Genomic DNA, 27,374 nt, shown 5'->3' with positions numbered 1-27,374 from the left:
ATTGCCTGGTATGGTACAGGAACCCCTCCGCATGGTGCCCTCTGGCATATTTGCTACCAAAGAACATAATGTAAGCAAGCAGGAGGCTGGAAGAGCTCAGCAAACCAGGCAGCATCAGGAAGTGGGGAAGTCAACATTTTGGGAGTAACCCTTCAGGATTAGGAGCTGCAGATAAAGAAGGAGGGGTGGGGAGGGTTTTAATGGGGAGAAGGTCGGGGTGGTGAGGTAGGGATAGGTGAACACAAGTAGAGGTTAAGACCTAGTTGGTTGATGGGAGGAAGTGGGCTGAGAAAGTACAGGGTTTGTTTGCCTCTGATTTGCTGGCTCATCTTTTCATTCAGTTGAGCTTTTTTGTTTCTTTTTACCTCTCCCAGCACCCTTCCAGTCAGTCTCCAGATTTCCCTTTTGTCACTCACTGTCTCTTAGTTGTTAGTGTCAGTGCCCGTCATTTTATTACCTCCCTTGTAGGTGGTGCTGCAGTATTGTACAAGGGTGGTTAATACCAATTGCTGTCTTCAGATTAATTAGGAGTGAAGAGGGTTAAGGATGACCACAAAGAAAGGTAGCAGAGAAAGAGATGAAATAAAAAATAAGAGTGGGAGGGATAGAGGATGTGATAAAATGATCTCTGGGATAAAATTACCTCAGTTGGAAGTGAATAGATTGGTGAAGTAATGCAATGTGGAGAAACTACCTCCTAGTTTGATGGCAACAATGGAATGGGAATATACTAAAAGAAGAATATAATTCAAACTTTTTCCACTTAATTGTTATTAGCCAGGATAGTTTCTGTTTATAGTATCTATACTGAGTAATTTCCTGATTCCGTGACGCAGTGTAAGATTGTTGTTAGTCAGATGTATTTTGTTTTCAAATCCATTCATGGCATTACCTATGGCTGTAATCTCCTCTAGGAACAACAACCCTCCATGATCTTCTGTGCACCTCCACTTCAAGCTTCTTACAAACACCCAGTTTACTATTTTTTACCTTTGCAGCATTTTGACATCGATTTTGTGCCTTTTGACCTTGTTTCCGTTCTTTGACTAAGTGTTTGGCTATCTGCCCTAATATCTTTCTACATAGCTTTGTTTTAGATCTTGTTTTCTAATTGTTCTGCTGAAGCTTCATGGATTAAAGCATTTAAGGCACCATATCAATGCAAGGTTGTACTTGACCCTATCAGATAGAACAATAGCATCGCGAGGTAGGTATTAACTGTACCTGAAAAAGTAGAATGTTTTTGGAAGGACTTGAACTCCAGAGATATAGCAAATTTACGTAGACTCTGACCTCAGACTTTTAACTCTGTAAAGGTATAGACTTTGAGAAGAGTTAAGTGAGGCTGTTAAAGGAATAATGAAAGGGTTAGACTCAGGAACATTCTATTCAAGCCTGATAATTAAGGGAGGGAAAGAGGACATCAGTCTGAGTTGTTTAAGGATAATGGCCCAAACTGTCTAACCTTGTAAGACAACTGGTTCATCTGAGTTATCAAGTGATTGTTCCTTAAACTGCTTCTAATGCAATGATATCTAAGGAGATTAAAACATAATACTCCAAATGTGATCTCTCAAACACCGTGTACAACCGAAGCAAAATGTCTTGATTTGTTTATTGCGAGGTGAATACAATGTAAAACATTTCATTTGTCTTTCAAATCACTTGTTGTACTTGTATGACAGCATTTTGTGATTTATGTACCAGGACACCCAGATCCCTCTGTACTGCTGAATTCTGATTCTCTTCACATTTGAATCATATACATCTATACTACTGATCCTGCGACTGTGGGCAAGCTCACAGTTTCCCATGTTATATTCACGTTTGACAATGTTTTTGCCTGCCCATTTTGCAGACTCTTTTAAGTCTTCTTCAAACTTTCTCCTCCTTATCTTTGTGTCCTCTACAAGTCAGGAACCGTATATTTGGTCCCTTCATCCAATAACTTGATCTAAGTTATAAATAGTTCTGGTCCGGCACTGATCTTGCCACTAGTTACGGTAATTCTCTATCCATGCTATTCTACACCATGAAGTAATCCTTAATATAGCACAGTATCAAATGCATTTTGGGAGTCCATATGCATAGCACCTGCAGGTTCCCCATTATCCACTTTGCTTGTTACTTCCTCAAAGAATTGTAATGAATTAGTCAAATTTTGTTTCTCATAATAGATTCTAGTATTTTATCTATGACAGGTGGTAGGCTAACTGGCCTTGTAGGTTCCTATTTTCTGTCTCCCTCTTTCCTTGAATAAAGCAATTACATTTGCTTTCCAGAATTGAGAGAATTTTGGAAAATTTTAACCAATGTATCTACTGTCGCCAACATTGTTTAAGGTCCTGGGCATATGTCAGCCTTTTGTTCTACGTTTTCTCAGTATATTTCCCAGGTGATTGTAATTGTTTTAAGTTCCCCCCTCACCTTCATCACATAGGTTACAAGTATTTTTAGTTATTTGGAACTTTTACAGTGAAGAGAGCATTGTAGTTGTTCAATGTTTCTGCCACTTCCTTATTTTCCATGACTCATTTCTCAGACTTGCTCTTGAAGACCAAGGTCCACATTAATTACCCTTTCCCTTTTTAAATACAGATTGAAGTTCTCACTACCCTTTTTTATATTTCTCACTAGTTTTCTCTCATACTTTAAGGAAAGTTGAAGTCATCCTTTCTGAAGTGCTTATAAACTCCTGACCTATCACCTTTGAAGAATTGTACGTTTTTATTTTTAATTTCATTCTATCCTTAACTGCTTTAGTCAGCATACATCTCCTGAGTCTTTCTTTATGGAATATAGTTTTGCTAAGAGTGATGAAATATTTCTTTAAGGTCTATCATTGCACCTCTACAATTCCGCCCTATAATTTGCAAGTTTACTTTTGTCTTCAGGGATTCAACACTGGCATCTACCTGGTAATATGGAAGATTACACAGGTACCTTCTGTCTGCAAGATAAACGACAGACACAACCAGCTAATTAAAATCCTATCGTTCAGTTCTTGATTGTCAGTAAAACGAAGGAAAGGGTAATTGGTAGTGCTTTCAAGCAACTCTTAATCAGCAAAACGTTGTTCATTGTCATTCAGTGTTGGTTTCATGAGAGCCACTCATCGCTTGACTTCATTACGGCCTTGGTTCAAAAGAGCTGACTTCTGGAGGTAAATTGAGCATGACTGGCCTTGACATCAGGTAGCATTCATCTGTATATGGCATCAAGGAGACCGAGCAAAGCTGGAATCAGGAGGAATCTGGAGTGAGAACTGACCTGAGAGTTGGAGTTATGCCTCGCTAGCATAGAGGAAGATGTGTTGGTTGGACGTCAGTCGTCTTAGTCGCAGGACATCTTTGTAGGAGTTCCTCAGGGTAGTCTCCTAGGACCAACTATCCTCGGCTGCTTTTTCATTTACTTTCCCTTCTTTATAAGATGAGGAGAGGGGATATTCTTTGACTAAAAAATGTTCAGCACCATTCACCATTCCTCAGAAACTTTGTGTAATTCCTGGAAATGATCTCTTGTGTTTTGCCAGTAGGTGGCAATAATAAAATGATGCTTCCGTGCAAGCCTTACTTTTTGATGCTGGTTCGAAAAAAATGACTACTGAGCTTTCAAGGGGTCTTCAGCCCAACAGCTTTGTTGGACGGAAGCATGCTGTTGAAGGAAAACCCACCCTTGAATTCACTGTGCATCATTGTGTGTTATTGTTTCAAATTTGCCTTTTTATTTACTGGAAGTGTTTGGTGATTTATAAGGCAACTATTCTTGTCTTTTATACATTTGAACAGAAATTAACTTTTCCATTCCACGTAGAAGTTGTGCATTTTTGTTTTTTTTTAAACGGTCCAGGGTCATCACTCACTGTTATTGCTTCACCTTGTATCTACAACGTCCCTCTGTTGCTGGTTATGCTGCAGATTGGCCTCTGGCTCTGAGCCTTTGGAACGTCCAGAATGTTGTTGGCTGCTTTCGAGTTTGGAGGTACAGGAGGTCATTTTTGTGGTTACGATTTGTTTCTGGAGCCCCTGGTCAGCTTGCATTGCTCAGTTACTGGATATGGGGTTAACAACATTTCTGATAATTTTTCTTTATCCTGCATGAGCCCATTAGAGAGACAACCAAAAAACAAAAATGGCAGATCTACAGCAAGCAGGCAAAGGAGTGGGACTAGTTGAGCAGCTCTTGCAGAGAGTCCGCGTAGACTTGATGAATAGCCTGTTATATTTCTAGCACTGTGATACACTGGCTTAACACATCACTTCCTTGTATATTCTCATTTGTTTGCATTGCCACCACAAAACTTACTTTATTCTGCGTTGATAGCCCATCTGGACCAAACTGAAACATGATGCAAAAGCTGGCAAAGCCTGTTAATAACAGGCACTTTTCTCTCACTGCATAGCTTCCAGAACTGGAAGTCATGCAGAAGCGTGGTGATTGAAATGCATGTAGTGAGGGAACGGACAGTAAGTGGGATCCATTCTGGACTTTTGTGCATCTCGTTTTAATCACTTCACCATTGAGTGGCCATGCCTTTTGCAGCTTCAACCATAAGCCCTGAACTCTTCTAAAGTCTAGCAATCCCTCTACCTCCCTCCTCTTTGCTGCTACTCAAAAATCTACCTTTTTTGCCAAACATTCAGTCATCTGTCCTAATACCTCCTGACATACTTCTGTCAGCTTTCATTTGGTAATGCTCCTGCAAAGTACCTTTGCCAGTTTTACTGCTTTGGAAATGTAACTGTTGAGCTTGTATAGAAGCCTGTAAAAGGGAGTAAAGATTATGTCCAGTACTCTATTAGTTTTAAAATGAATATGTAAATAATTTTAACAAAACGACACCCCTTTTGTATTCTCGCATGATAATTTGTGCCAAGCTACATACTTTGTTTTAAAGATTTCCACATGGGGGCAGCACACACGCGAGGTAAGTGGCTGTGATCAAAAACATTTCTTCAATTGAACAATGCTTTTTAATGTTCAAATTCACTGAAGTTACTTATTTGTTTCTAAGGCCCAACTTTGTTTGAATAATAGTTAGTCCATTGAAGTGAGAGAAAAAAAATATCATGAATTTGCAATGCTTATTTATAATGAAAGTCTTATTATTTCGACCTGTTTGTTATACATCCCATGACTTATCATAGAAGCTCATTAATATGTTGGATGCAGGGATTTCCAGCATAGTAACCTGTTTTGATTGCTGGATACTTGGTGCTAAATATTGAACCTATTAAAGCATTGATTTGTGTTCTAGTTTTGATGTTTTCTGAATTATCTGCTCAGATAAGTTGATTGCGTACAAACTGTCGAAGGTCAGTTTTACAACATGGTGGTAATCACATATTTTCGTTGTTCTGATGTATTCTTAAAACATCTGTTTTGATAACAATCAAAATTTTGCAGACAGTTGGATAAGCTAAATTATCTCAGGTGCTGAATTACTCAAATACCCAATGGTTGTTTTATCAGTTGGCTTGTAAGTTGGCAAGCTCACAAAATAAATAGAGGCCAGCAATTCAACTCATTTCAGAAAATCCCTACAGACACTGCCCCATATAAGACATCCATTTATTCCTGAAATAATTCAATGGTGTTGCCTCAGCTTCTCTATTTGGAAGTCCATTCTATACATTGATCATATTCTATTTTTTAATAGTTTTCTGATGGGATGTGGGCTTTTCTGGTTGGTCAGCATTTATTACATGACCCTAGTTGCCTTTGAGGAGGTGATGGTAAGCTTCCTTCTTGAACCACTGCAGTCCACATGCTGTAGGTAGACCAATCATGCCATTAAGGAAGCAAGTTCAGGATTTTGAAGCAACAGTGAAGAAACAGTGATATCTTTCCAAGTCAGGATGATGAGTGGTTGGAGGGGAACTTGCAGGTGTTGGTGTTCCTATGTATCTTTGGCTTCTTTCTTATGGAAGTGATCATGTGTTTGTCTGAGGGTCATCAGCAAATTTCTGCAGTGCATGTTGTGGATTGTATATGCTGCTGTTACTGAGCAATAGTGGTAGAGGGAGTGCATGCTTGTGGATGTGATACTAATCAAGCAGGCTGCTTTGTCCTGGATGGTATCAAACTTCTTGAATGTTTTTGGAGCTGCACCCATACAGGCAAGTGAGAGTATTCCATCACACTTGTGACTTATGCCTTGGTGTGCAGGTTCTGGAGAATCAGAGGTGAGTTACTTGCAGTAGTATTCCTCATGCCAACCTTCCCTTGTAGCCACCATATTTATATGGCAAATCCACTTGAGTTTCTTGCCCAATGATAACCTTAGGATGTTGCTAGTAAGACCATTGAATGTCAAGGAGTGGTTGTTAGATTGTCTCATATTGTAGATGGTCATCGCCAAGCATTTGTATTGGAAAGATGTTACTGCCACGTGTCAGCCCAAACTAGGATATTGTCCCAGTCTTACTGAATTTGAACATGGACTGCTTCAGTATCTGAGGCGCTGTGAGTGGTGTTGAACATTGTACAATCATCAGCAATCATCTTCTGACTTTGTTGGAGGAAAGGTCTTTAATGAAGCAGTTGAAGATGGTTGGGCCTAGGACACTATCTTGTGGAACTCCTGCAGAGATGTCCTGGAACTGAGATGACTGACCTCCAATAACTGCAATCATCTTTCTATGTGCCAGGTATGGCTCTAACCAGCATATAGTATACCCCTCATACCTATTGATTCCAGTTTTGTGAGGGCTCTTTGATGTCACTCTCACCTCACCTCTGAAATTCACCTCTTTTATCCATGTTTGAACCGAGGCTGTAATGCAGTTAGGGGCTGAGTGACCCTGGCAGAACTAGGTGTCGCTGAGCAGCTGCGCTTGATAGCACTGTTCATGACTTCTTCCATCAAGGAAAGACTTACAAGGATGTTGCCAGGGTTGGACGATTTGAGCTATAGGGAGAGACTGAACAGGCTGGGGCTGCTTTCCCTGGAGCGTCTGAGGCTAAGGGGTGACCTTATCGAGGTTTACAAAATTATGAGGGGCATGGATAGGGTAAATAGGCAAAGTCTTTTCCCTGGGGTCGGGGAGTGCAGAACTAGAGATCATAGGTTTAGGGTGAGAGAGGAAAGATATAAAAGAGATCTAAGGGGCAACCTTTTCACACAGAGGGTGGTATGAATGTGGAATGAGCTGCCAGAGGAAGTGGTGGAGGCTAGTACAATTGCAACATTTAAGAGGCATTTGGATGGGTATATGAATAGGAAGGGTTTGGAGAAACATGTGCCGGATGCTGGCAGGTGGGACTAGATTGGGTTGGGATATCTGGTTGGCATGGACGGGTTGGACCGAAGCATCTGTTTCCATGCTGTACATCTCTATGACTCTATGATCAAGAGAAGACGGATGGTTGTTAATTGGCTGTGTTGGATTTGTCCTACTTTTTGTGTACAGGACATACGTGGACAGTCTTCCACATTGTTGGGTAAATGCAAGTGTTGTAAGTGTACTGGAAGTGCTCAGCTAGGGGTGTGGCAAGTTCTGGAGCACAGGTCTTCAGAACTATTGCTGGAATGTTGTCAGGGCACATGGCTTTTGCAGTCTCCAGTGTCTCCAGCCATTTCTTGATATCATGTGGAGTGAACAGAATTGACTGAAGGCTGGTATCTCTGTTACTGGAGACCTCTGGAGGATATTGAGATAGATTATCTACTTGTCACTTCTAGCTAAAGATTGCTGTGAAAGAATGCCTCAACTTTATCTTTTGTACTGATATGTTGGATTCCCCATCATTGTAGATTGGGATATACTGGCGGAGCCTCCTCCACCAGTGAGTTGTTTAATTGTCCACCACTATTTACAACTGGATGTAACAGGACTTCAGAGTTACATCTGATTGTGGGATCCTTAGCTCTGTCTATCATTTCTTGCTTATGCTGTTTGGCATGCAACTATCCTGGTTGATAGCTTCCCTAGGTTGACACCTCATTTTCAGGTATGCCACGAGGTTACAGATTGTGCTGGAGTACAATTCTGCTGCTGTTGGTGAGTTATGCTGAGCCACGAAGTTACAGATTGTGTTGGAGTACAATTCTGCTGCTGTTGGTGGCACACAGCTCCTCATGGATGTCCAGTCCTGTGTTGCTAGATCTGCTCGAAATGTGCCCCATTTAGCACAGTGATAATGCTACTCAAGATGACGGAGGTTATTCTCAATGTGAAAGTGGGGCTTTGCTTCACAAGGACTGTGTGGTATTCACTCTTATCAATACTATCATGGACGGATGCATCCGCTGCAGGCAGATTGGTGAGAAAGAGGTAAAGTAAGTTTTTCCTTCTTGTTGGTACCCTCACTACCTGTGGCAGACCTGGTCTAGCAGCTATGTCCTTTAGGACCCTACCAGCTTGATCTGTAATACTGCTCCTGACCTGCTCTTGGTGGTGGACATGTATATCCAGAGTGCATTTTGCCTGGATAGGAGTGCCATCACTTGCCACCCTCAATGCTTATATCCAGGAATGGTGATGGTGGTAACTAAGCCATTATCTATAAGGTATGATTCCATGAGTATGATTATGTCCGGTTGTTGCTTGACCAGTGTGTGAGAGACAGCTCTCTCAATTTTGGCAGTAGCCCCCAGATGTTAGTAAGAAGGACTTTGCAGAGTTGACAGAGCTGTTTTTGTCATTGTCATTTCTGATGCTAGGTTATAAGTCAAGTTTCATTTCTTTGTTGAGACTTTGTAGCCATTGATACAACTGATTGGCTTACTAGGCCATTGCAGAAGATAATTGAGAGTCACCCACATTGTTGTGGGTCTGGAGTCACAACAGACCAGGTGAAGATGGCAAATTTCCTTTCCTGAAGGACATAGTGAGTCAGATGAGCTTTTCAGACAATTGACAATGATCCCATGGTCGTCAGTAGGGTTTTAACTCTTGTTACTCCATCATCTGCTATAGCGAGATTCAGCCCTGAGTCCCCAGAACATTAGTTGAGTTTCTAGATTAATAGTCCAGAAATCATATCATTACGCCACTGCCTCCCCTTCTTTTATGAAGAAATGCTTACTGATATTTGTCCTAAATTTTGCTAAGTTAAACTTGATTCTCTTTGACCTACACTCCATAGAGTCATAGAGATGTACAGCACGGAAACAGACTCTTTGGTCCAACTCATCCATGCTGACCAGATATCCTAACCCAATCTAGTCGCACCTGCCAGCACATGGCTCATATCCCTCCAAACCCTTCCTATTCATATACCCATCCAAATGCCTCTTAAATGTTGCAATTGTACTAGCCACCACCACTTCCTCTGGCAGTTCATTCCGTACACATACCACCCTCTGCATGAAAAAGTTGCCCCTTAGGTCTCTTTTATATCGATTTCCTCTCACCCTCAACCTGTGCCCTCTAGTTCTGGGCTCCCCCATCTCAGGGAAAAACTTTGTCTATTTATCCTATCCATTCCCCTCATGGTTTTATATACCTCTATAAGGTTAACCCTTAGCCCAAGATGCTTCAGGGAAAACAGCCCGACCTTGTTTGAGATATTACAATCAGACAAAGAGGAAGATTAGAAAGTGTAATGGATCCCAAAGCATTATTCAAAGAGGAACAGAAGAATTTTCCTACTATTCTGATCCACATCCATTCTATGACTAATCTTTATCCCATAGCCATTACCAACAAAATACAGATTATCTTTGCATTGATTTTATTTGTTTTCGTAAATTTCTGCTGTGTACAAGTTGGCTGCTGCATTTGTGTACCAAGTTACAGTGAGTATTATTCAAGGTAATTCATTGTCTGGAAAATGTTTGGAATGTCCTGAGTGTGTTTTTTTTTTATTTGTGTCCTGTTTATTTTTCCTTTACCTTGTCTACTTTTCATTAGTCCTTTTGTATTTCTGTCTTCATCTATTGCATTTCCTTTATTGTGTAACATTTTTCTCCAAATCTCAATAAAGTTCGCCAAAATTGACTTGCCTTAGTGAGGTTTGAAAAGATTTGTAGCTCAGGTTGAGGTTCTGGTTATAGGGTTGCTCACTGAGCTGGAAGGTTCGTTTTCAGATGTTTTGTCACCATATGAGGTGACATCTTTAGTGAGCCCACTTTCTATTTACGTGTTTGGGTTTCCTTGGGTTGGTCATGTGGTTTGGGTTTCCTTGTGATGTCATTTCCTGTTTGTTATCTCAGGGGTGGTAAATGGGATCCAAGTCAATGTGTTAATGTTGATAGAGTTCCAGTTGGAATGCCACGCCTCTAGGAATTCTCGTGCATGTCTCTGACTTGTCCTAGGATGGATGTATTGTCCCAGTCAAAGTGGTGTCCTTCCTGTAAGGATATTAGTGAGAGTGGGTCATGTCTTTTTGTGGCTAGTTGATGTTCATGTATCCTGGTGGCTAGTTTTCTGTCTGTTTGTCCAATGTAATGTTTATTATAGTTCTTGCAAGGTATTTTGTAAGTGACATTAGTTTTGCTTGTTGTCTGTATAGGGTCTTTCAAGTTCATTAGCTGCTGTTTTAGTGTGATGGTGGGTTTGTGGGATACCATGACGCCAAGGAGCCTGAGTCGTCTTGCAGTCATTTCCGAGATGTCTTTGATGTAGGGGCGAGTGGCTAGGGTTTTTGGACACGTTTTGTCTGCCTGTTTGGGTTTGTTGCTGAGAAATTGGTGGACTGTGTTCATTGGGTAACCATTCTTTTTGAATACTCTGGAGAGGTGATTTTCCTCTGCTCTGCGTAGTTGTTCTGTGAAGCGTGGTGTGTTGGATCTATCTGGTTTCATTTTTTGGAAATCGGTCTTATTTATTTCTCCAGATTTCTGAAGTCTTTTGAGTAGGGCTATGATTTGATTCTCTAGTTGTGGGGCCAGGTCTACCGCCACTTGTTGGTCAGTGATGGTATCTGCAAGTAGTGCGTTCACTTTCTCAATGTAGTCTCTTTGATTTAAATTGACTGTCAAAAGTCCTGTGTCTGCAGGTAGGATAACAATATTCTTATCTTTTTTTAAGTCTTTCTAGTGCTTTCCTTTCTTGTGTATTGAGTGTCTTTCCTTCCTTTTCCCTGCTTAATGTTGGTGCGATTGCCTGTCTGATGGTTTCTGGATTTCTTCTGAGAGTTGGTTGTCTTTCAATGTTGTTTCTAATGCTGCTAAGTAATCTTTCTTGTCTGCATCCTGGAAGTTGTAATTTAATCCTCTTACTAAGACTGCTTTTTCAGTGTCTGTTAAGGGTCAGTCAGATAGGTTTTTTTTATATCCATGCTTCTGTGTTGTCAGTGTTGTTATTTTGTGTAAGTTTGATTAGTTTTTCTGCAGGTTCTTTTCATTTTCTGTGTATGTTGCTATCTAATATTTATGGCTTGTTGTACTGTCTGTCCATTTATGGTGTGTAATCATTTCTGATGAAGGGCTTATGCCAGAAACGTTGATTCTCCTCCTTGCATGCTGCCTGACCTGCTGAGCTTTTTCAGCACCAGACCCTTGCCTTAAATAGATTCACATCGATATTAGACAACATTTAGACTGAATTACACTTTGTTAGACTTTGTTTCTCCAATGCCAATTAATGACAGAGGTTGCAGATTTAAAGTAATTGGCCAAAGAAACAAAGGCAACACAAAGAGAAAACATGTTTATCAATTACATGTTCGAAGTTGGAATGCACTTCTTGAGACTGTCGTAAAGGCTGGTTCAGTTGTGGTTCTCAAAAGAGAGTTGAGTGAGCCCTTGAAGTAATAAAAACGTGTATAATGGAAAAGAATGGGGATTTGTGATTAAGGTAGTTTTGATGGTAACTGGTGCAAGGTCATTGGGTCAGGCAGCTGCCTCCCTTGATGCAACTCTGTCATGATCCAATGGATGTAACATCAGAAAGGTCATGTATTAGAATTAGAATGAGGTTTTATTGTCACATATATAGCAGTCCCTTTTGTGAATTTGAGTGTTGAGACTTCACAAATTTTAAAATTAAAAGTCTAGACTCCTGAAGTTGGGATAAACACCTATTGCTAGTTGCAGACTGCCTTTACTGGCATTTATTTATTCTCAGGAAAATGAAAACTTTGTGTTAGAGGGGACGAATAGACTATGATCTTCAGATCTGGATAAATCTGTCATGTAAACTTATTGACTAAGGCTGCTAATGCATCAATTTTCCAGTTACTTTAATACTGTAATTCACCATCCCAGGATTGTTTTACATTGCAGCCTAACGATTATCATGTTTCTTTGTCTGAGCTTTCTAATTTAGCAAAAAATGACAACAGTACTTCAAATGATGGAAATTGAAATTTTATTTCAGAAGATCCTGTATTGCAACTGTGTCTCTGCCTCACAGTTTTGAATTTTGAAAATTCAAAATGCACCACAATGCAAAGTCAATCTTGTTCTGTCATAAATGTTGTTACAGAACTTTCCTATCTAAGAGATCTATGCTTTAGTAAAAACATGTCCTTAACTTGTTTTTCCTTCTCTGATAATAGAGATTTCCTTCCTCGGGGACCAGGCATTGTTACTAGACGACCTCTGGTTTTGCAGCTGGTTAATTGTAACACAGGTACTGTATTCTACTGAATGTAACTTGTTTATGTATGGATTTCATGATTATTCACCCAAAATAAATCCTTATCTGTGTGAATTGCATTCAAAAAGAGGAGCTTGACTACTGTTCCATTCATCACAGCAAGGAAAGTTAGCTTGATATGTTTTGATTTTACAAGTTACTCTCCTGGATAGATTTAGCTTCCTTTGTCGTGAGGATCTTCACTGATATCTAGGCACACTTCTGGATTGGGCCCAGTGAATATTAAGAAAACCTTGTTGGATAACTGAATCTGCCATACCCTTCTATCAGAAATTCTTTCCATCTTCAAAAAGCTAAAGCACCTCACAGCTTTTGTTCTAATTTTACACTTTAATCAATAAGGGAATGTATTCAAAAATGATGAACATGTCAAGTGGTATTAAACCAACTAGTAATAATCAGTGAGCAATTCCTGTGCAGGTAACTTTTACATTTGTGGTATTAATTTATTGTTGTCTTTTCAATAATGAGACCTTATCTCAGAAGACTTAGGTGACTTTATCTTAGAAGATTTTGACCAGTTTCCTTTTTCACTTTTCTTGAATAGCTTCTGTTGCCAAGTGACATTGACCACAGTTGCTTCCCGCTAGTGAATAATTGCCAGCTACAGTAATACACATAGCAGAGCAAGTTATAGAGTACTCCTGTGTTTGTATGCTGTTTGGCTCATCATTGTCCAAACTTGGAGACAGATGACTTTTTATTTGTATTGATTAAAGTTGGAAGGCATAATTTTAACTGAATCTGATTTTATGTCCTGTGACTGAGTTAAAGATCACCTTGAAATTTATGGTTAGATAAATATGCTTTGCTATTACCACAGATTTTTTCTTGTGCTTTTGATGAATGTTAAGGTTTTTGTGCTGCAGCTGGAAGAGGAACATGGAGATCTTCAAACCATGGATTATTCTTCATGTATAAAGTAGCAAAATTAAATGTGTAAATCTTTAGAATGCTTTTTGACATGTTTTTGATGGAATCAAGTCACTTTCTCTCTCTGTTGTAAGGACAATCATTTTATTCTATATTTTTGATTGCGGACTGAAATGGGAAAAGAACTGTTTTAAAGCAAAGGATTGTTGAACGATTGCTGCACTTTTTAAAAAATGAAACGACCTGATACTCATCGTAAGTGCCATTGGTACAGCTCCTTGTTCAGGTCGTAGTGGAACCCAGTGGTTTGAGGTTAGGCTACAGTCAAGGGATGTGTATAAATGGCCTTTCAGCTGGCAACAAGTAGCTGATTCATCTGTGGGCTAGTAACCATTTATTGTAGACATAGACCTTCTGACTGCTGGAACTGATGTGATTGGATCCCAGGAATTGAAAAGCTAAAGTCTGTGAATGAGATCGGAAGTAGCCATCAGATCTGTGCAAGGGCAGGAATTGTTCTCTCAAGTAAAAGGCATTTCAAACCTGAGGAAGCCAGTCTTTGAACTGAATGGTGTGTTAGGCCTTTTCAGAGGGCATTTAAGAATCAGCCACAATGTTGTGAGCATGGAGTCACATGTAGACTACCAAATTAGTGAACCAGATGGGTTTTTATGACATTCTATGTCACTTTATAAAGACTAGCTATTTTAAAATATATATTTCAGCTTTATTAATTGAATTTAAATTCCACTAGCTACTGTGGATTTGAACCCTTATCCCCAAAACTATAACCACTCACTAAGCCAGTGCATTACCATGACACCACTGTCACTCCTTTTCTGTTATAATTCTGTTGCAACATTAAATACTGGTATCACACACAAGTAGTAGTTCACAAATGGTTCATGTCAGCAGACTATTTCACTCAACATAATCAAGTCAGATCCAGTTGTGTTCATTCGCAAATATTCGATGGTCAACCCTATCTGATTGCTTTCCTTGGATGTAATCCCAAACTGCAACAGTGGCAAAGTCATCATGTTCCCTGGAAGTACTGATCATATCCTGAGACATGGCTCGACAGTACTGTTCCCAAATTCGCTTTCATTTAAGGAGTTAATTGACATAACATTAATTGATTTTACTTTGAATTTATAAGGGAAAATTATATTAACACTCACTTAAGAATTGTTCATTTTCAGCCTTTTTAGATTTGTTTTTATCTTTAAAATGTTGGGATTATTCCATTGTTTATTTGAAAAGCAATTCAAATGGTAACTTATAGCTATAAAATTTAAGTGTTCCCAAATAGTCTTTGGTTTCACCTAGTTTTCCTATTTTACTTTGTTCCAGAATATGCTGAATTCCTACATTGTAAAGGAAGGAAGTTTACTGATTTTGAAGAAGCACGTCATGAAATTGAAGTAGAAACGAACAGGGTAACAGGAACGAACAAAGGAATTTCATCAATACCCATCAACCTGAGAATTTACTCGCCAAATGGTGTGTAAAAACGAGATGACAGAGGACTTTGTTTCTATGTATTTTCTGAACAACGTACACTGACTCTGCATGACTCTTCTGTCAAAAAGAATGCCAGTTGAGGCAGAGGTTTTGCCATTTGCAGTGGAAATATTTCATGAAAGCAGCTAAAGTGGCATAATTAGTTTGGCCTGATTTTAAAAAAAAGCCAGGCTGTGTTAAAATTTCAGGCAATGGGAAGCAGATGTTGTATCTGCATCTGGATTGTCCCTCAAATGGTTTAAGGCAAGCTAGCATTTCTTGCATCACCCAAAGGGGTGAAGATCAAAAATCAGTTGAACTGTTAACTGATGAAAATTGGTCAACTTTAGAGAACCACTCAGTTGAGTATTGTATACAATTGGGTATTGGAAACTGGAGAAGAAACCAAAAATCGTGAATTGTCAAACCCTGAAGAAACATTGGCGATAATATTCAATAAATATGCACTTTATTCGCAATACTTTCTAACTGCATGTTCAATGTTTACCTCAGGGGAAATAATATGACACAAATTTGTGAGCAACAACTTAGTGCTTGTGAGCTTGTTGAAAATTTCAGATTTGAAGCCACTCCCAATAAGTGTGAATGAAGAAAACTCTTCAATGATTCAGACATTGATCAAATAGGTATCACTTAAAATAAATTGCAGAGAAGTTTAAAGTATTCAAATTGATAAGTATTGAGTATTAATTGCATTAAATGGTAAAATTTTAAAACTAATGCAAAAGCAGAGTGTTTTGGTAACTCAGCCATATAAATCTTTTAGAGCTGTGAAAAAGTAAATAGAATCTAAGCTTTTATAAATTAGGGGAATAATCTAAAAATACAGAGATAATGTTACTGATTACACTTCAAATGTTCTATCTGGCTTTGTCCACTCTAATAAATATGTGAAGGCTGAAGACTGGTACAGACGAGATTTGTTGTGGTACTAGGCATCAGAGGTTTTGTTTATGAGCAAAGCTGCAACTCTTTTTCATCAGAGCAAAGGAACTTTGAGAGATTTAATGGAAGTATTGAAAATTGTAAAAGATTTTCATAAGATATACAGAGGCTAAGCTGTTCCCTTATCAATTGTTTCATTTATAATTTGATAAATTTTTTAGAAGAGTCAAGTGTAAAGATTATTAGGGAGGACAGGTGAATTGAATTAAGGGAATTAAATCTTTCAGAGAGTGACCTATTTTTGGTGCAGCAGATGATTGTTTAGGCTATAGAACACTTTGCTTATAAGTTGATGTAGCATGTGTGTAATTGGAGATAATTAAAAGTTCCTATGGTGATTTAAATTTCTTGTTTCATTCCAGCATAAATGGAGCCTTGTCTCTGAGTTTGCTATCACCCCATTGAAATGATTCAATGGTTTGACTTAAATCCCAGCACTTGTTTCAGTTTATAGTTAAACAGCCATTTCCATAAAAAGCTAGGTTTCTTTTATGAACTGAAACTTCACTAACACTCATGTGAGATTGTGTACCTAGATATAACAATTACTTCTAATGAAATGTTTAGTGGAAAATATATAGGATGTCCACCATGGTCTCCTGTCACTTCACTGAAAATTAAAAATGATATTGCACTATAGCCATGTATAGAGACAGAAATCATTTGACCAAAGTAACTGGAGAAATAATACAAAGAAGACAAAAAAACAATAAAATGCTAAATTATGTAATGTTTAAAAGCAACATGCTTAAAATCAGCAGGACTAGATTTGATCCGCAAAGGGTTAATATACAGTTCTAGACATTTTCCCATTTTCTGGCAAGCAAGACTGTTTAGACAAATTGAGGTACTAAGTGTTATACTTGGGACGTAAGATTGTAATGCTTGAATTTGTAGCTTCTTAAATATATTTCTTTCCAAACTTGGTTTTACACATGACTGAAGAAAAATTGATTTCACAGTGGCTAGTTAATCAGAGTATGCAGTCATCAGTGTCACTGTCCGTAAACGTTTCAAAAGCCTTTCCAATGATCATAATAATTCATAATACCATAACACCATAATTCATTCCTGATTACAGGCTTTTGTCATTTTCCTGTAGAAAATCTATGATCGCCTGTTCAAATATAATGTAGGAGGGAAGTTTCCAGTTTAATTTAAAAATAACTTTTAAACATAATTAATCCCAGTCATATTTAACCATAGTGGATAGTAACTTACTTTTACAAAAAAAGTTAACATTAAGATTACATAAATACCGCAAGAAGATTTGGAAAATTTGTTTCATTAGCTCAAAATCTGGGACACGAGATACCACAGTTTGTCCTGTGGCAACATCATTGTGCAACATGAGACTCTCAAAGCTATGAATCAAACTAAATATCTAAGGAGCGCATGTGCACGGAAAATTATTCAGAGAAAATGTAGTGTAGTCCCTCTCTTGCTGATGAAACTTCCAAATGAAATACAGCAATTCAGTATGGAATCTTCAACTGGGATCCAAGTTGAAGAAAGCTGCCAGTAATCTTCACTTTAGATGAACAGAATTACTGGCAATATTTTGTTTAAATATGGAAGAGCAACAGTTCCAGTCTACAGATACCATGGATAAATAAATAGATAAAAATAGATCTGAATCTGAAGTAAAAGTAATGTATAAAGTATGTAAACAGTAAAGGAGATAATGAACAAAAGGGAGAGTACTGTGCAGAAAAATATGATAGTTTTAGAAGTTAGATTTAAAACTATTTAAAAGATGAAACAAAAATATTAAATTAAATCAGCAAAAAAGATAAAAAGGATCGATGATAGAACAGCTCATGTATGTTACCATTAACCATCCTAGCAGCCAAATGATAAAATGTTAATGATGCTGCTAATGAACTAAAGCAATCAGTCTAAATCAAATTAGTCTCATACACACCCAAAACTAACATAGTAAACCCTAGCAGTAGAGAACTTTGGAATCAAAGGCTTGCCTTTTTTGTACATGAATGCTAGATTTGTCATGTTTCATATTGCTCATTTGCTATTCCCAGAAATGTTATTTTCCAAAAAAATGTATGTAAATCGTACAGGTTGTACCAATGTAATCTGGTAATCTTGGGCCTAGGCCTTTTCTAACAGAAGAATTTGGCAGACTGTGAGAGGTTGCATGTCAGGGTCAGCATAGGTCCTGTTTAAACCTGTTATTTTGAAACCTGTTTAAAAACGCTGTGCAATGGCATAAGTGAGCAGAAGAGACAGAGACAGGTATGGAAGGTTCCTCTTCATGGGTCTATGACACATTAGGCCCCGCTCAGCTGGATACGGATAGTGAACCTCTGGATTTATGAATGGAAAGGACAGTTCTGGAGGAGTCGTTTAAAATTTGTGTCATTCTGCCAATATTTCCAGAGGCTCTATGTATCTTTGTAAAAAAGATTAGAAGAGTCCATTTCCATTATGAGTGCCAGGATGTCTTGAGCCGTTGTGCTGATGTCCATCTTCTTTGTAAAAATGGCATCTGCATGGAGCACCAGACATAGCAGGCAACTAATATTTGCCCTGAATAATGATTTGTTGCTTTGAACAGGATGGAGGAAAGTCTCAGCCAGGCAATTCAGAACCTCACTGGAGTACGATGAAGTACTCTCCACCTCTTGGTTAATAGTAAAAGGCAGGACACAAGTGTGAAGATGGAGACGGGTGAATGGAAGTGAGGAGCCTGTTCAGTGCTCCCACTTCACCCTCAGTCCAGGCTTCACATGCTGACTCCTGCTCTAATGCAGGCTTTTCTTTGCTGCAGTAGAGGGTTTTCATGGGTCCCAAAACCCAAAGGTCAGCTGCCATGGACATGTCAGCTGTTAGAGCAGAATATCTCCCCTGAAGCAGCGCTGTGCACAAAGAATAGGCAGAGGAAGACATTTGAATTCCACCAGGAGATTCATTTACGTGTTTATAACAGTATCAATATCTTAATGTACTTGAAAATGCTAATAAATTAGAAACTTTATTTCATGACTCTATTATCTGGCTGGATCCATTGTTGCTGTATGCACTCCAAAAGGCCATTACCTGTGTGAATAATGTTATGAGTGAAGTCAAAGATGAGCCAAGCAATGTAATGTATGGATTCTTGACTATGGAAATGATTGGTGTTGATTTGGTTTGGCGTACAGTGGGTTTAGTGTTGTTGTGCCATATGGCTTCATGCACTCAATTAAAATGAAATGTACCTGCTGTGGGCATCTCTGGCAACTCACAATGACTAGACGTCATAGAGTCATAGCACTGTATAGCGTGGAATCAGACACTTCAGTCCAACTTGTCCATGCCGACCAGATATCCTAAATTAATCTAGTCCTGTAGCAGTGACCTCATCACATCTGGCTTCTTATTCTGCTACTACTGCTGTTCATTTTTCTTATTTTTGTTATTTGAATGTGAGAGTTGCTGGTAAGGCCAGTCCATCTCTCACTATCCTTGAGCGCTAGCAAATTGTTTTCTTGAACTGCTGCTGTCCATGATTTAAAGAATCCCACAGTACCGTTGATTGGAGTAAGGTGCTAGGGCCAGAAAGAAGATACTATGCAGAAGGTTCCTGAACCTCTGATTCACCTGGTGCTTATCTGTTCTGCAGCTCAACAGCCTAACTAGAGTCAGTTTGATAATCACCAGAAACTTATATTTAACCTATGGACAATTATTTTACATTATCTTTTACCTCCAGTGGTGAGTTTTCTGAACTCCTTAGCAAATGAAATCGGAAAGGAAACCAACATGTTCGAAAATCTAAGGAGATTTTCCCGGAGAATAAGTCAGTGAATGAAGTTGGCAAAAACAATCTTGAAAGCCTGAAATTCTTCATATATCTCCATATGCTGTACAGAGAAAGCAAGGAGCTAATTAAGTTTAAGTAATACTTGGAGACGTTTCACAAAGAATGCATTGCAAAGCTATGAACATCTTTCCACCATGAAAAGAAAGAAGTTTTCACAGTAACGAGTTTAGTATACGACACCCTGGACCATACAGAAAGGTTCAACGGCCATGTTTCGAGCCTCATGTGGCAGGAGATAATTTAGATTTGCCTGCTGCAGTCTTCTATAGCTAAAATGATGTTTGGGTAGTCAAGGACAAATAGAATCGCAGTTGTGACCCCCTCACACAACAGAACTGAGCTGATCACTGTTAATCAGGAAACTAGGCAGATCAAGCCCCTGAAATGGGCACCTGAGTTTCCTCTTCAAATTGCCGTTAGCTCTGAGGGTCCTGATGCGCACACATGCTGACATTGGTGCACACAACCAATGGAAGAATAATATTCTTGGAAACATTCTGTTCTACTCCCCTCTCCATGACCACTAAGTAGCAAAGGGAATATTCAGAGTGTTACAGGGGTACATGAAGGGCAGAAATATTCCCAGGAATTATGTGGATGGATTTTGTGAAGGTGCTTCAGCTGTTCCAGCCTTTAAATGAGGCCTGTATCCCTTGGTGAAGAGAGTTACTCCGTCCATTGTTAAGACTCACTGTTTTATTCACAGGAAAACACTAGCAACTAAAGAACCGAGCGCAGACTAGGTAGTGTCCCTGATCACACCAGTTGTGAATTGCATTACACCTCATCTATTTTGTGCGCATCTGTTTACAAAACTATGTGAAAACATGGGATCTGATGATGTTGTATTTCACACAGAGATCTGCTGGTTATCAGGAGGCAGGGTACTTCGAATCGAGGACTTTACTCCTTCCACTAGCAGAGAACTCATTGACTTTCTTTGAAAACCAGATTTGACTTGATTATTGTTGTCACAAGTACTGAGATACAGTGAAAAGTGTTGTTTTGTATGCTCTTTAGGTAGATCATACCACACAAAGTGCATCAGGGAGTAGTACAGAGTACAGAATACAGTGGTACAGTTGCAGAGAAGATGAATAGAGAGAGATTAACATTTGAGAGGTCTGTTCGAAAGTCTGATAACAGTGGGGAAGAAACTGTTCTTGAATCTATTCATATGCATATTCAAATTTTATATCTTCTGCCTGTCTTAGGTGTATGTGAACCAAACACTAAATGAATTGAATATAAAGACCCAAGGCAAAAGCACAAATGTTCTTCAAATGGATGATCAAAACATAGCATACTTGAAGAAAATTACACTTTGGTAGAGTAATATGCTGAATTTGAATAATAATTTTATTTTCTGCCATGTTTTTATCTGAAAATGCAATTGAACAGCGTGATGACTGACCATGTGAGCTGCCTGGAAATGAACTTTATATCCTTTTTTTCCCGATTTGGATGTGAAAAGGTTCAAGTGGGCCCATACTCTCTCAAGTGTCAGTCTGAAGATTTGGAGTTGTCCACAGCTGAAATTAAGCAGGTTATTGAAATTTCACGCAATTGATTTTTACAAAATACAACTTCAAGAATTTGGATCAATGTGATGGCTAACTATCCTGGTAATCTCACTATGCACATGGGAAGTAGTGGTTCCTTTTGCCAGCATGTATCTATGTGAAGCAGTTAATATGAATAAAATCTCAATACTAATCAATCCTGGATATCATATCAACCACACTGTCAAAGTTTGTGAAACTGTATTGTGAGTTGCATGCCTATATATGTCTCATTAGGCTCACTGAGTTCACAAAATTGTTTAAAAATTAAGATTTTTCATATACGTGTGATGTATGTTTATCTGTGATGTATGTTTACAAACTTTCAAAAATACTGAATATCACTGTGCTGCTATTTTGTGAGTATTGGTATCTCTGGTCATGTCATTTGCATGTATTAAAATGAGATTAGGTGAGAAATTAATTTGGGAAGCAGTGTTCTAGTTCCACATCAGAGATTGAAAGTAGAATTGCATAAGCTGTTGCCATGAAGTTTGATAACAGGATACTGCAAATAAGGAGAATAAAGTCCCAGGATGTTGAAGTGCCCTCCCAAATTGCCCCCAAAAGTAATGAAAGCGCACATTTAGAAAGATTCCTATAGGCAATGAAGCAGCTGCGTTATTTCAGAATTTAAAAGAATTTGCAACCTGTCAGTTTCATAAATCCACTGTTGCCCACTGTGTTCTCGCCAGTTGACCTTGACGTGTTTCACACAGCCCGGGAAACCTTGTTAAAGGCAGAATGCTGGGTTAAATTTCAACTTAATTGCTTCTTAATATATTCAAAACCAGGTTGCCACATTTGTATGTGTTTCCCACACATCTGTGAGTGTGAACTGATTAAAAATGAAGTAAACAGGATTATGTTGGGTTTCTGATGTGCCAGCATTTTTAATGATTCCAGCTTTTGCTGCATCAGCTTGATGTGAAAATCCTCAACTCCAATTTCCACCTCTTTCCCCATGCTCTTGATTCCCTTGTTGATTAAACAGAAAATAAGTTTACTTAGATATTGGAAATAAAAACAGAATGTGGCACCAATAGCTGAGAGTGAGACTGAGTTAATATTTCAGGTTAATGACCTTACAACAAAGCTCAAACCTCCGCAAGGGCCGGTGGTGTTGTTGGAATGTTGACCATTAACTAGCAGATGATGAAAGCCAACCCACTCATTCTTCCTGAAAACTTTTCTTGAACAATGATCCTACTAGCAAGCATTAAGCAATCATTTCCCAGTCTCTCTGATCTCCATTTCACTGGAAATCTTCCCTCCATGACATTCAACATTATAGACCCAACCCTGAACAATCTATTTTTACCTTCTTCCTAAGATCCACCTGTCAGACTGCCCTGATATACCCATTCATGATGAAGAGCTTTTGCCCGATTTTCCTGCTCCACGGATGCTGCCTGACCTGCTGTGCTTTTCTAGCACCACTCTAATCTTGACTCTAATCTCCAGCATCTGCAGTACCCACTTCTGCCTATACCCATTCTTTTAGCCTTTTCCTGCTCCACAGAACTGATTTCTTCCTAACTTGAATATGTTTCTTATCTTCTTGTCCAGTTTCTTCCAAACTCCATCTGTGATTCATGACTGCAAATCAAGAAACTGTTCAGTAACAAAACATCTGCCTTAGTTTTAACTATTCTTCTTTCAGCATGCTTAGATCTTGAGTTTGATTATTTTATTTACAGTGTGTTCCTAGCAGCTGGTAGCTGTGTAACTGTCCAGATATGATGGGGTTCTCAGTGCCATCTCTGCTGGTTCAACAGGTTAAATAGGTTAAGTTCATTATGAGGAGCTGTTCATTTTCTGTTGGTTTTACTGCCATTTAACTTTCTAATATTGCTGTGGTCTCAGCAAAGACAGAGACTAAACTGATATGCACAATATCCATAACGTACTTAAGGTAGTTGTGATAATGAATTTTTGGATTGTAGCAGGTGGATTGTGGGGATAGGGAACCATATTTGTCTACTGTTATCTGTTTACAGTCTCCAATTTTAAATTATTTCTTAGCCAACGGCCATTTTTACCTATAGCACCTTCTGAAACTTTATATATAAAAATACAATTATCGGTGGTCAACCTGTGCTCCCATTATCATTAACGGAGTCCATTACAAACCAAGCTCAGCTTGTTTCAATTAATCAGAGATCATTAATGCTGTAGTTTCATATCCAATGTAACACATGAAAGATAGGAAAGGTTGTGAGGATCGGTTAGTCTGACATGACTGGTGGGTTGTCGGTAGGGATTCTGAGAGATAGGATTTACATGCTTTTGGAAAGACAAGGTCTGATTAGGGATAGTCAGCATGGCTTTGTGTGTGGAAAATCATGTCTCATAAATTTGATTGAGCTTTTTGAAGAGGTGACCAAGAAGATCCAGAGACAGCCAGGCAAATGGATATAAAATTGGCTTGATGGTAGAAGACAGAGTATGGTGGTAGAGGGTTGTTGTTCGAACTGGAGACCTGTGACCAGCAGTGTGCCACAAGGATTAATGCTGGGTCCACTGTTCATCGGTTATATATATGATTTGGAAGTATAGGAGGCATGGCTAGTAAATTTGAAGATGACACCAATATTGGTGGTATAGTGAAGACTGTGAAGTTTATCTAAAAGTACAATGAAATCTTGATAAGATGGGCCAATGGGCCAAGAAATGGCAGATGAAGTTCAATTTAGATAAATGTGAGGTATTGCATTTTGGTGAGGCAAACCAGGGCAAGACCCACAAATTAATGGTAGGCCCTCAGGAATGTTGTTGGACAGAGGGAACTAGGTGTGCAGGTTCCTTGAAAGTGGTGTTGCAGGTAAACAGCGTGGTGAAGGTGTTTAGCACACTTTTCTTCATTGGTCAGAGCATTAAGTGTAGAAGTTGAGATATCATATTGCAACTGTACAAGACAGTGGTGAGACCACGTTTAGAATACTCTATACAGTTCTGGTTGCCCTTCTATAGGGAGGGTGTTGTTAAATTAGAAAGGGTATAAAAAAATTTACAAGGATGTTACCAAGACTGGAGGATTTGAGTTATAGGGAGAGGCTTGGACCTTCATCCCTGGAGCATCAGAGGCTGAGGGGTGATCTTATGAAAGTTTATAAAATCATGAGGGGGTGTAGATCAGGTGAATAGGCACAGTCTGCTTCCAAGGGTAGGGAGAGTCCAAAACTAGAGGGCATAGGTTTAAGATGAGAGGGGAACAATTTAAAAGAGACCTGAAGGGCAACTTTTTCACACAGAAGGTGGTGTGTATATGGAATGAGCTACCAGAGGAAGTGGAGGAGGCTGGTACAGTTACAACATTTCAAAGACATTTGGACATGTACGTGGACAGGAAACATTTAGACGGATATGGGCCAAACACAGACAAATGTGACTAGTTCAGTTTAGGAAACCTGGTTGGCATGGATGAGTTGGACCCAAAGGTCTGTTTCTGTGCTGTGTGACTCCGACTCATCTAATGCCTTCCATCTCTTGAATAGTTTTCAGTTCTCTGGCCCTAACTGTTTCAATTTAAGTGAACATCAAATCTATCTACATCTCCATCTCCCACCAGGATAGTCTTGGGGTTCTCCATGCCTGTGTTGAACTGAAGGCTCAACCAGTCCCACACCACTAGCCCTCTCTGCCTGGTGGACAATTTATTTCTTCAACTCCATTCTCTTCTTCCATATAAAAGGCATTGCTTTGGAAATCCACATTGGCCTTAGCTATCTCTGCGTTGGTTTTGGCCATTGTGGAACATTCTTGTTCCAGTTGGATTCAAGTCTCCTCATGCATCTTCTCTTCCAGAGCATTGTATATATCAGTATTATTTCTTGTACTTACCCTGAAAAGAAAATTTAATCAACATTGATTCCAATTTCTACTCATCTCTTGCCAATCCCAGCTAATGGTCATCAGTTTGAAATGTTAATTCTTTCTTTCTCCACATTATTTTGGCTGAAGTACTTGGACATATGTGATAGGCACATAAATAATGCATGGAAACCTTAGGAACGCACAGGCCTTCTAAGAGACATGTGAAATTAACAGAATATTATTCTGAAATGGGAGGAATGCTGAATAGTCACAAAGCTGAGGAGGAAAGGAAACCTTAAAGAGATAAAGAGGCTACAATGGTTATGGATATGTTAAGGGATAAGGTTAAAGGCAAAAATATGGAAAATGAAGTATAATGTGGGAAAATATGAAATTGTTCATTTTGGCAGAAATTTTTTAAAAAAGTATCTAAATGGTGAGAGATTGCATATGGAGTCATACAGCATGAAAACATACCCTTGGGTCCAACTAGTGCTTGCCAACCATGTTCTCTAACTAAACTAGTCCCATCTGCCTGTGCTTGGCCCATATCCCTCCAAATCTTTCTTATTCATGTACTTATCCAAATGTATTTAAAATATTTTAACTCTACCTGCAACCACTCCTTCCTCTGGAAGTTCATTCTACACATGAACCACTCTTGGTATAAAAAAGTTTCCCCTCACGTCCTTTTCTCTTCTCACATTAAAAATATGCCCCCTAGGTTTGAACTTCCCACCTAAGGGAAAAGACCTTATCTAAGCCCCTCATGATTTTATAAACTTCTATAAGGTCACCCTCAAACTCCTATACTCCACTGATAAAGGTCCCAACCTATTTGGCATATTTTTATAACTCAAACCCTCCTTTCCCAGCAACATCCTGGTAATTTTTTTCTGAACTCTCTCCAGTCTAATAATGTCCTTCCTATAACACAGTCTTCCTGAAAACCCCTCACCAATGTCCTGAACAACCTCAACATGGTGTCCCAACTCTGATACTAAAAAGCCTGAGAAAAGGCAAGTGTGCTAAATGCCTTCTCAACCACCGTGTCTACTTGTGATGCAACTTTGCAAGAATTACATACCTGAACCCTTAGGTCTTTCTGTTCTACAACACTACCCAGTACCCAACCATAATAGTATATGTACTGCCCTTGTTTGTTTTATCAAAATGCAATCCTTCACATTTATCCAAACTAAACTTCATCTACCACTCTTAACATGCAACAAGTTCTGGGCACCCTCTTGCATTAGAAGGTTAGTGTGCAAGGACAGCAAGTAATTAGGAAAGCTAATGGCTAGTACTTGAGTATTGCTGAGAAAAGACAAGTTTAACCAGAACAATTCCCAAGAAATTCTATTTCCAAAATCAAGGAAAAAGGGCATTTTATACTGTATGAAAATAGAGTGCTGATTGTTTGTTTGGATTCAGATTGCTAGAGGCACTGCCATGGAGAATGCACAACTTATCTGAAAACTGACAGCGACCAAAAATTTTGTTAGAATCAGCAGGTTGACTCTAGTCAGGATATTTCATGAGGAAATGAATCTGAATATATGTAGGTTTTATTTGACACAATTGTGCAACACTGAGCCCAACTGACAATCTTCAGTTCATTGTCAATGTAATCCTTCGCACGCTCCAGATTGTTTAGCAGATATTATCTAATTAGAGTCATAGAGATGTACAGTATGGAAACAGACCCTTCGGTCCAAGCCATCCATGCCGACCAGATATCCCAATCCAATCTAGTTCCACCTGCCAGCACCCGGCCCACATCCCTCCAAACCCTTCCTGTTCATATACCTATTAAATGTTGTAATTGTACCAGCCTCCTCCACTTCCTCTGGCAGCTCATTCCACACTCTGTGTGAAAAAGTTGCCCCTGAGGTCTCTTTTATATCTTTCCCCTCTCATCCTAAACCTATGCCCTCTAGTTCTGGACTCCCTGACCCCAGGGAAAAGACTTTGTCTATTTACCCTATCCATGCCCCTCATAATTTTGTAAACCTCTATAAGGTCACCCCTTAGCCTCCGATATTCCAGGGAAAACAGCCACAGCCTGTTCAGCCTCTCCCTATAAAATTGTGTAATTCTACCCAATGTTGGACACAATGTTTTGAGCTTTGCAACAATGGTCTGGTTGAGTACAGTCAGTAATTTACAAATGGCCAAAGGGAGATACTGTTTGATATTATCTGCCAGTATTTAGTCCATTTCACATTGGCACTGAGATTCATATACCACATTACTCGTGTGTTAAATACAATGACTTTTTCG

The 27,374-nt window shown here is 39.0% G+C and overlaps 1 protein-coding gene across 7 annotated transcripts in view; it reads left to right on the top strand.

The window, feature by feature from the left end:
* Nucleotides 1-27,374, top strand: part of dnm3a (dynamin 3a) — a 203,744-nt gene that overhangs the window by 29,853 nt on the left and 146,517 nt on the right. For all 7 annotated transcript variants that reach the window (XM_072573547.1, XM_072573548.1, XM_072573545.1 and 4 more), the window contains exons 2-3: nucleotides 12,448-12,521; nucleotides 14,775-14,924. In XM_072573547.1, the coding sequence (XP_072429648.1) occupies nucleotides 12,448-12,521; nucleotides 14,775-14,924 (224 nt within the window). The remainder of the gene's footprint in view (nucleotides 1-12,447; nucleotides 12,522-14,774; nucleotides 14,925-27,374) is intronic.

The sequence above is a fragment of the Chiloscyllium punctatum genome, chromosome 7, assembly GCF_047496795.1.
Source record: "Chiloscyllium punctatum isolate Juve2018m chromosome 7, sChiPun1.3, whole genome shotgun sequence".
Lineage (NCBI taxonomy): Eukaryota > Metazoa > Chordata > Chondrichthyes > Orectolobiformes > Hemiscylliidae > Chiloscyllium > Chiloscyllium punctatum.
Note: the sequence above shows the minus strand (reverse complement) of the source record. Positions and strands in the feature narration are given on the sequence as shown.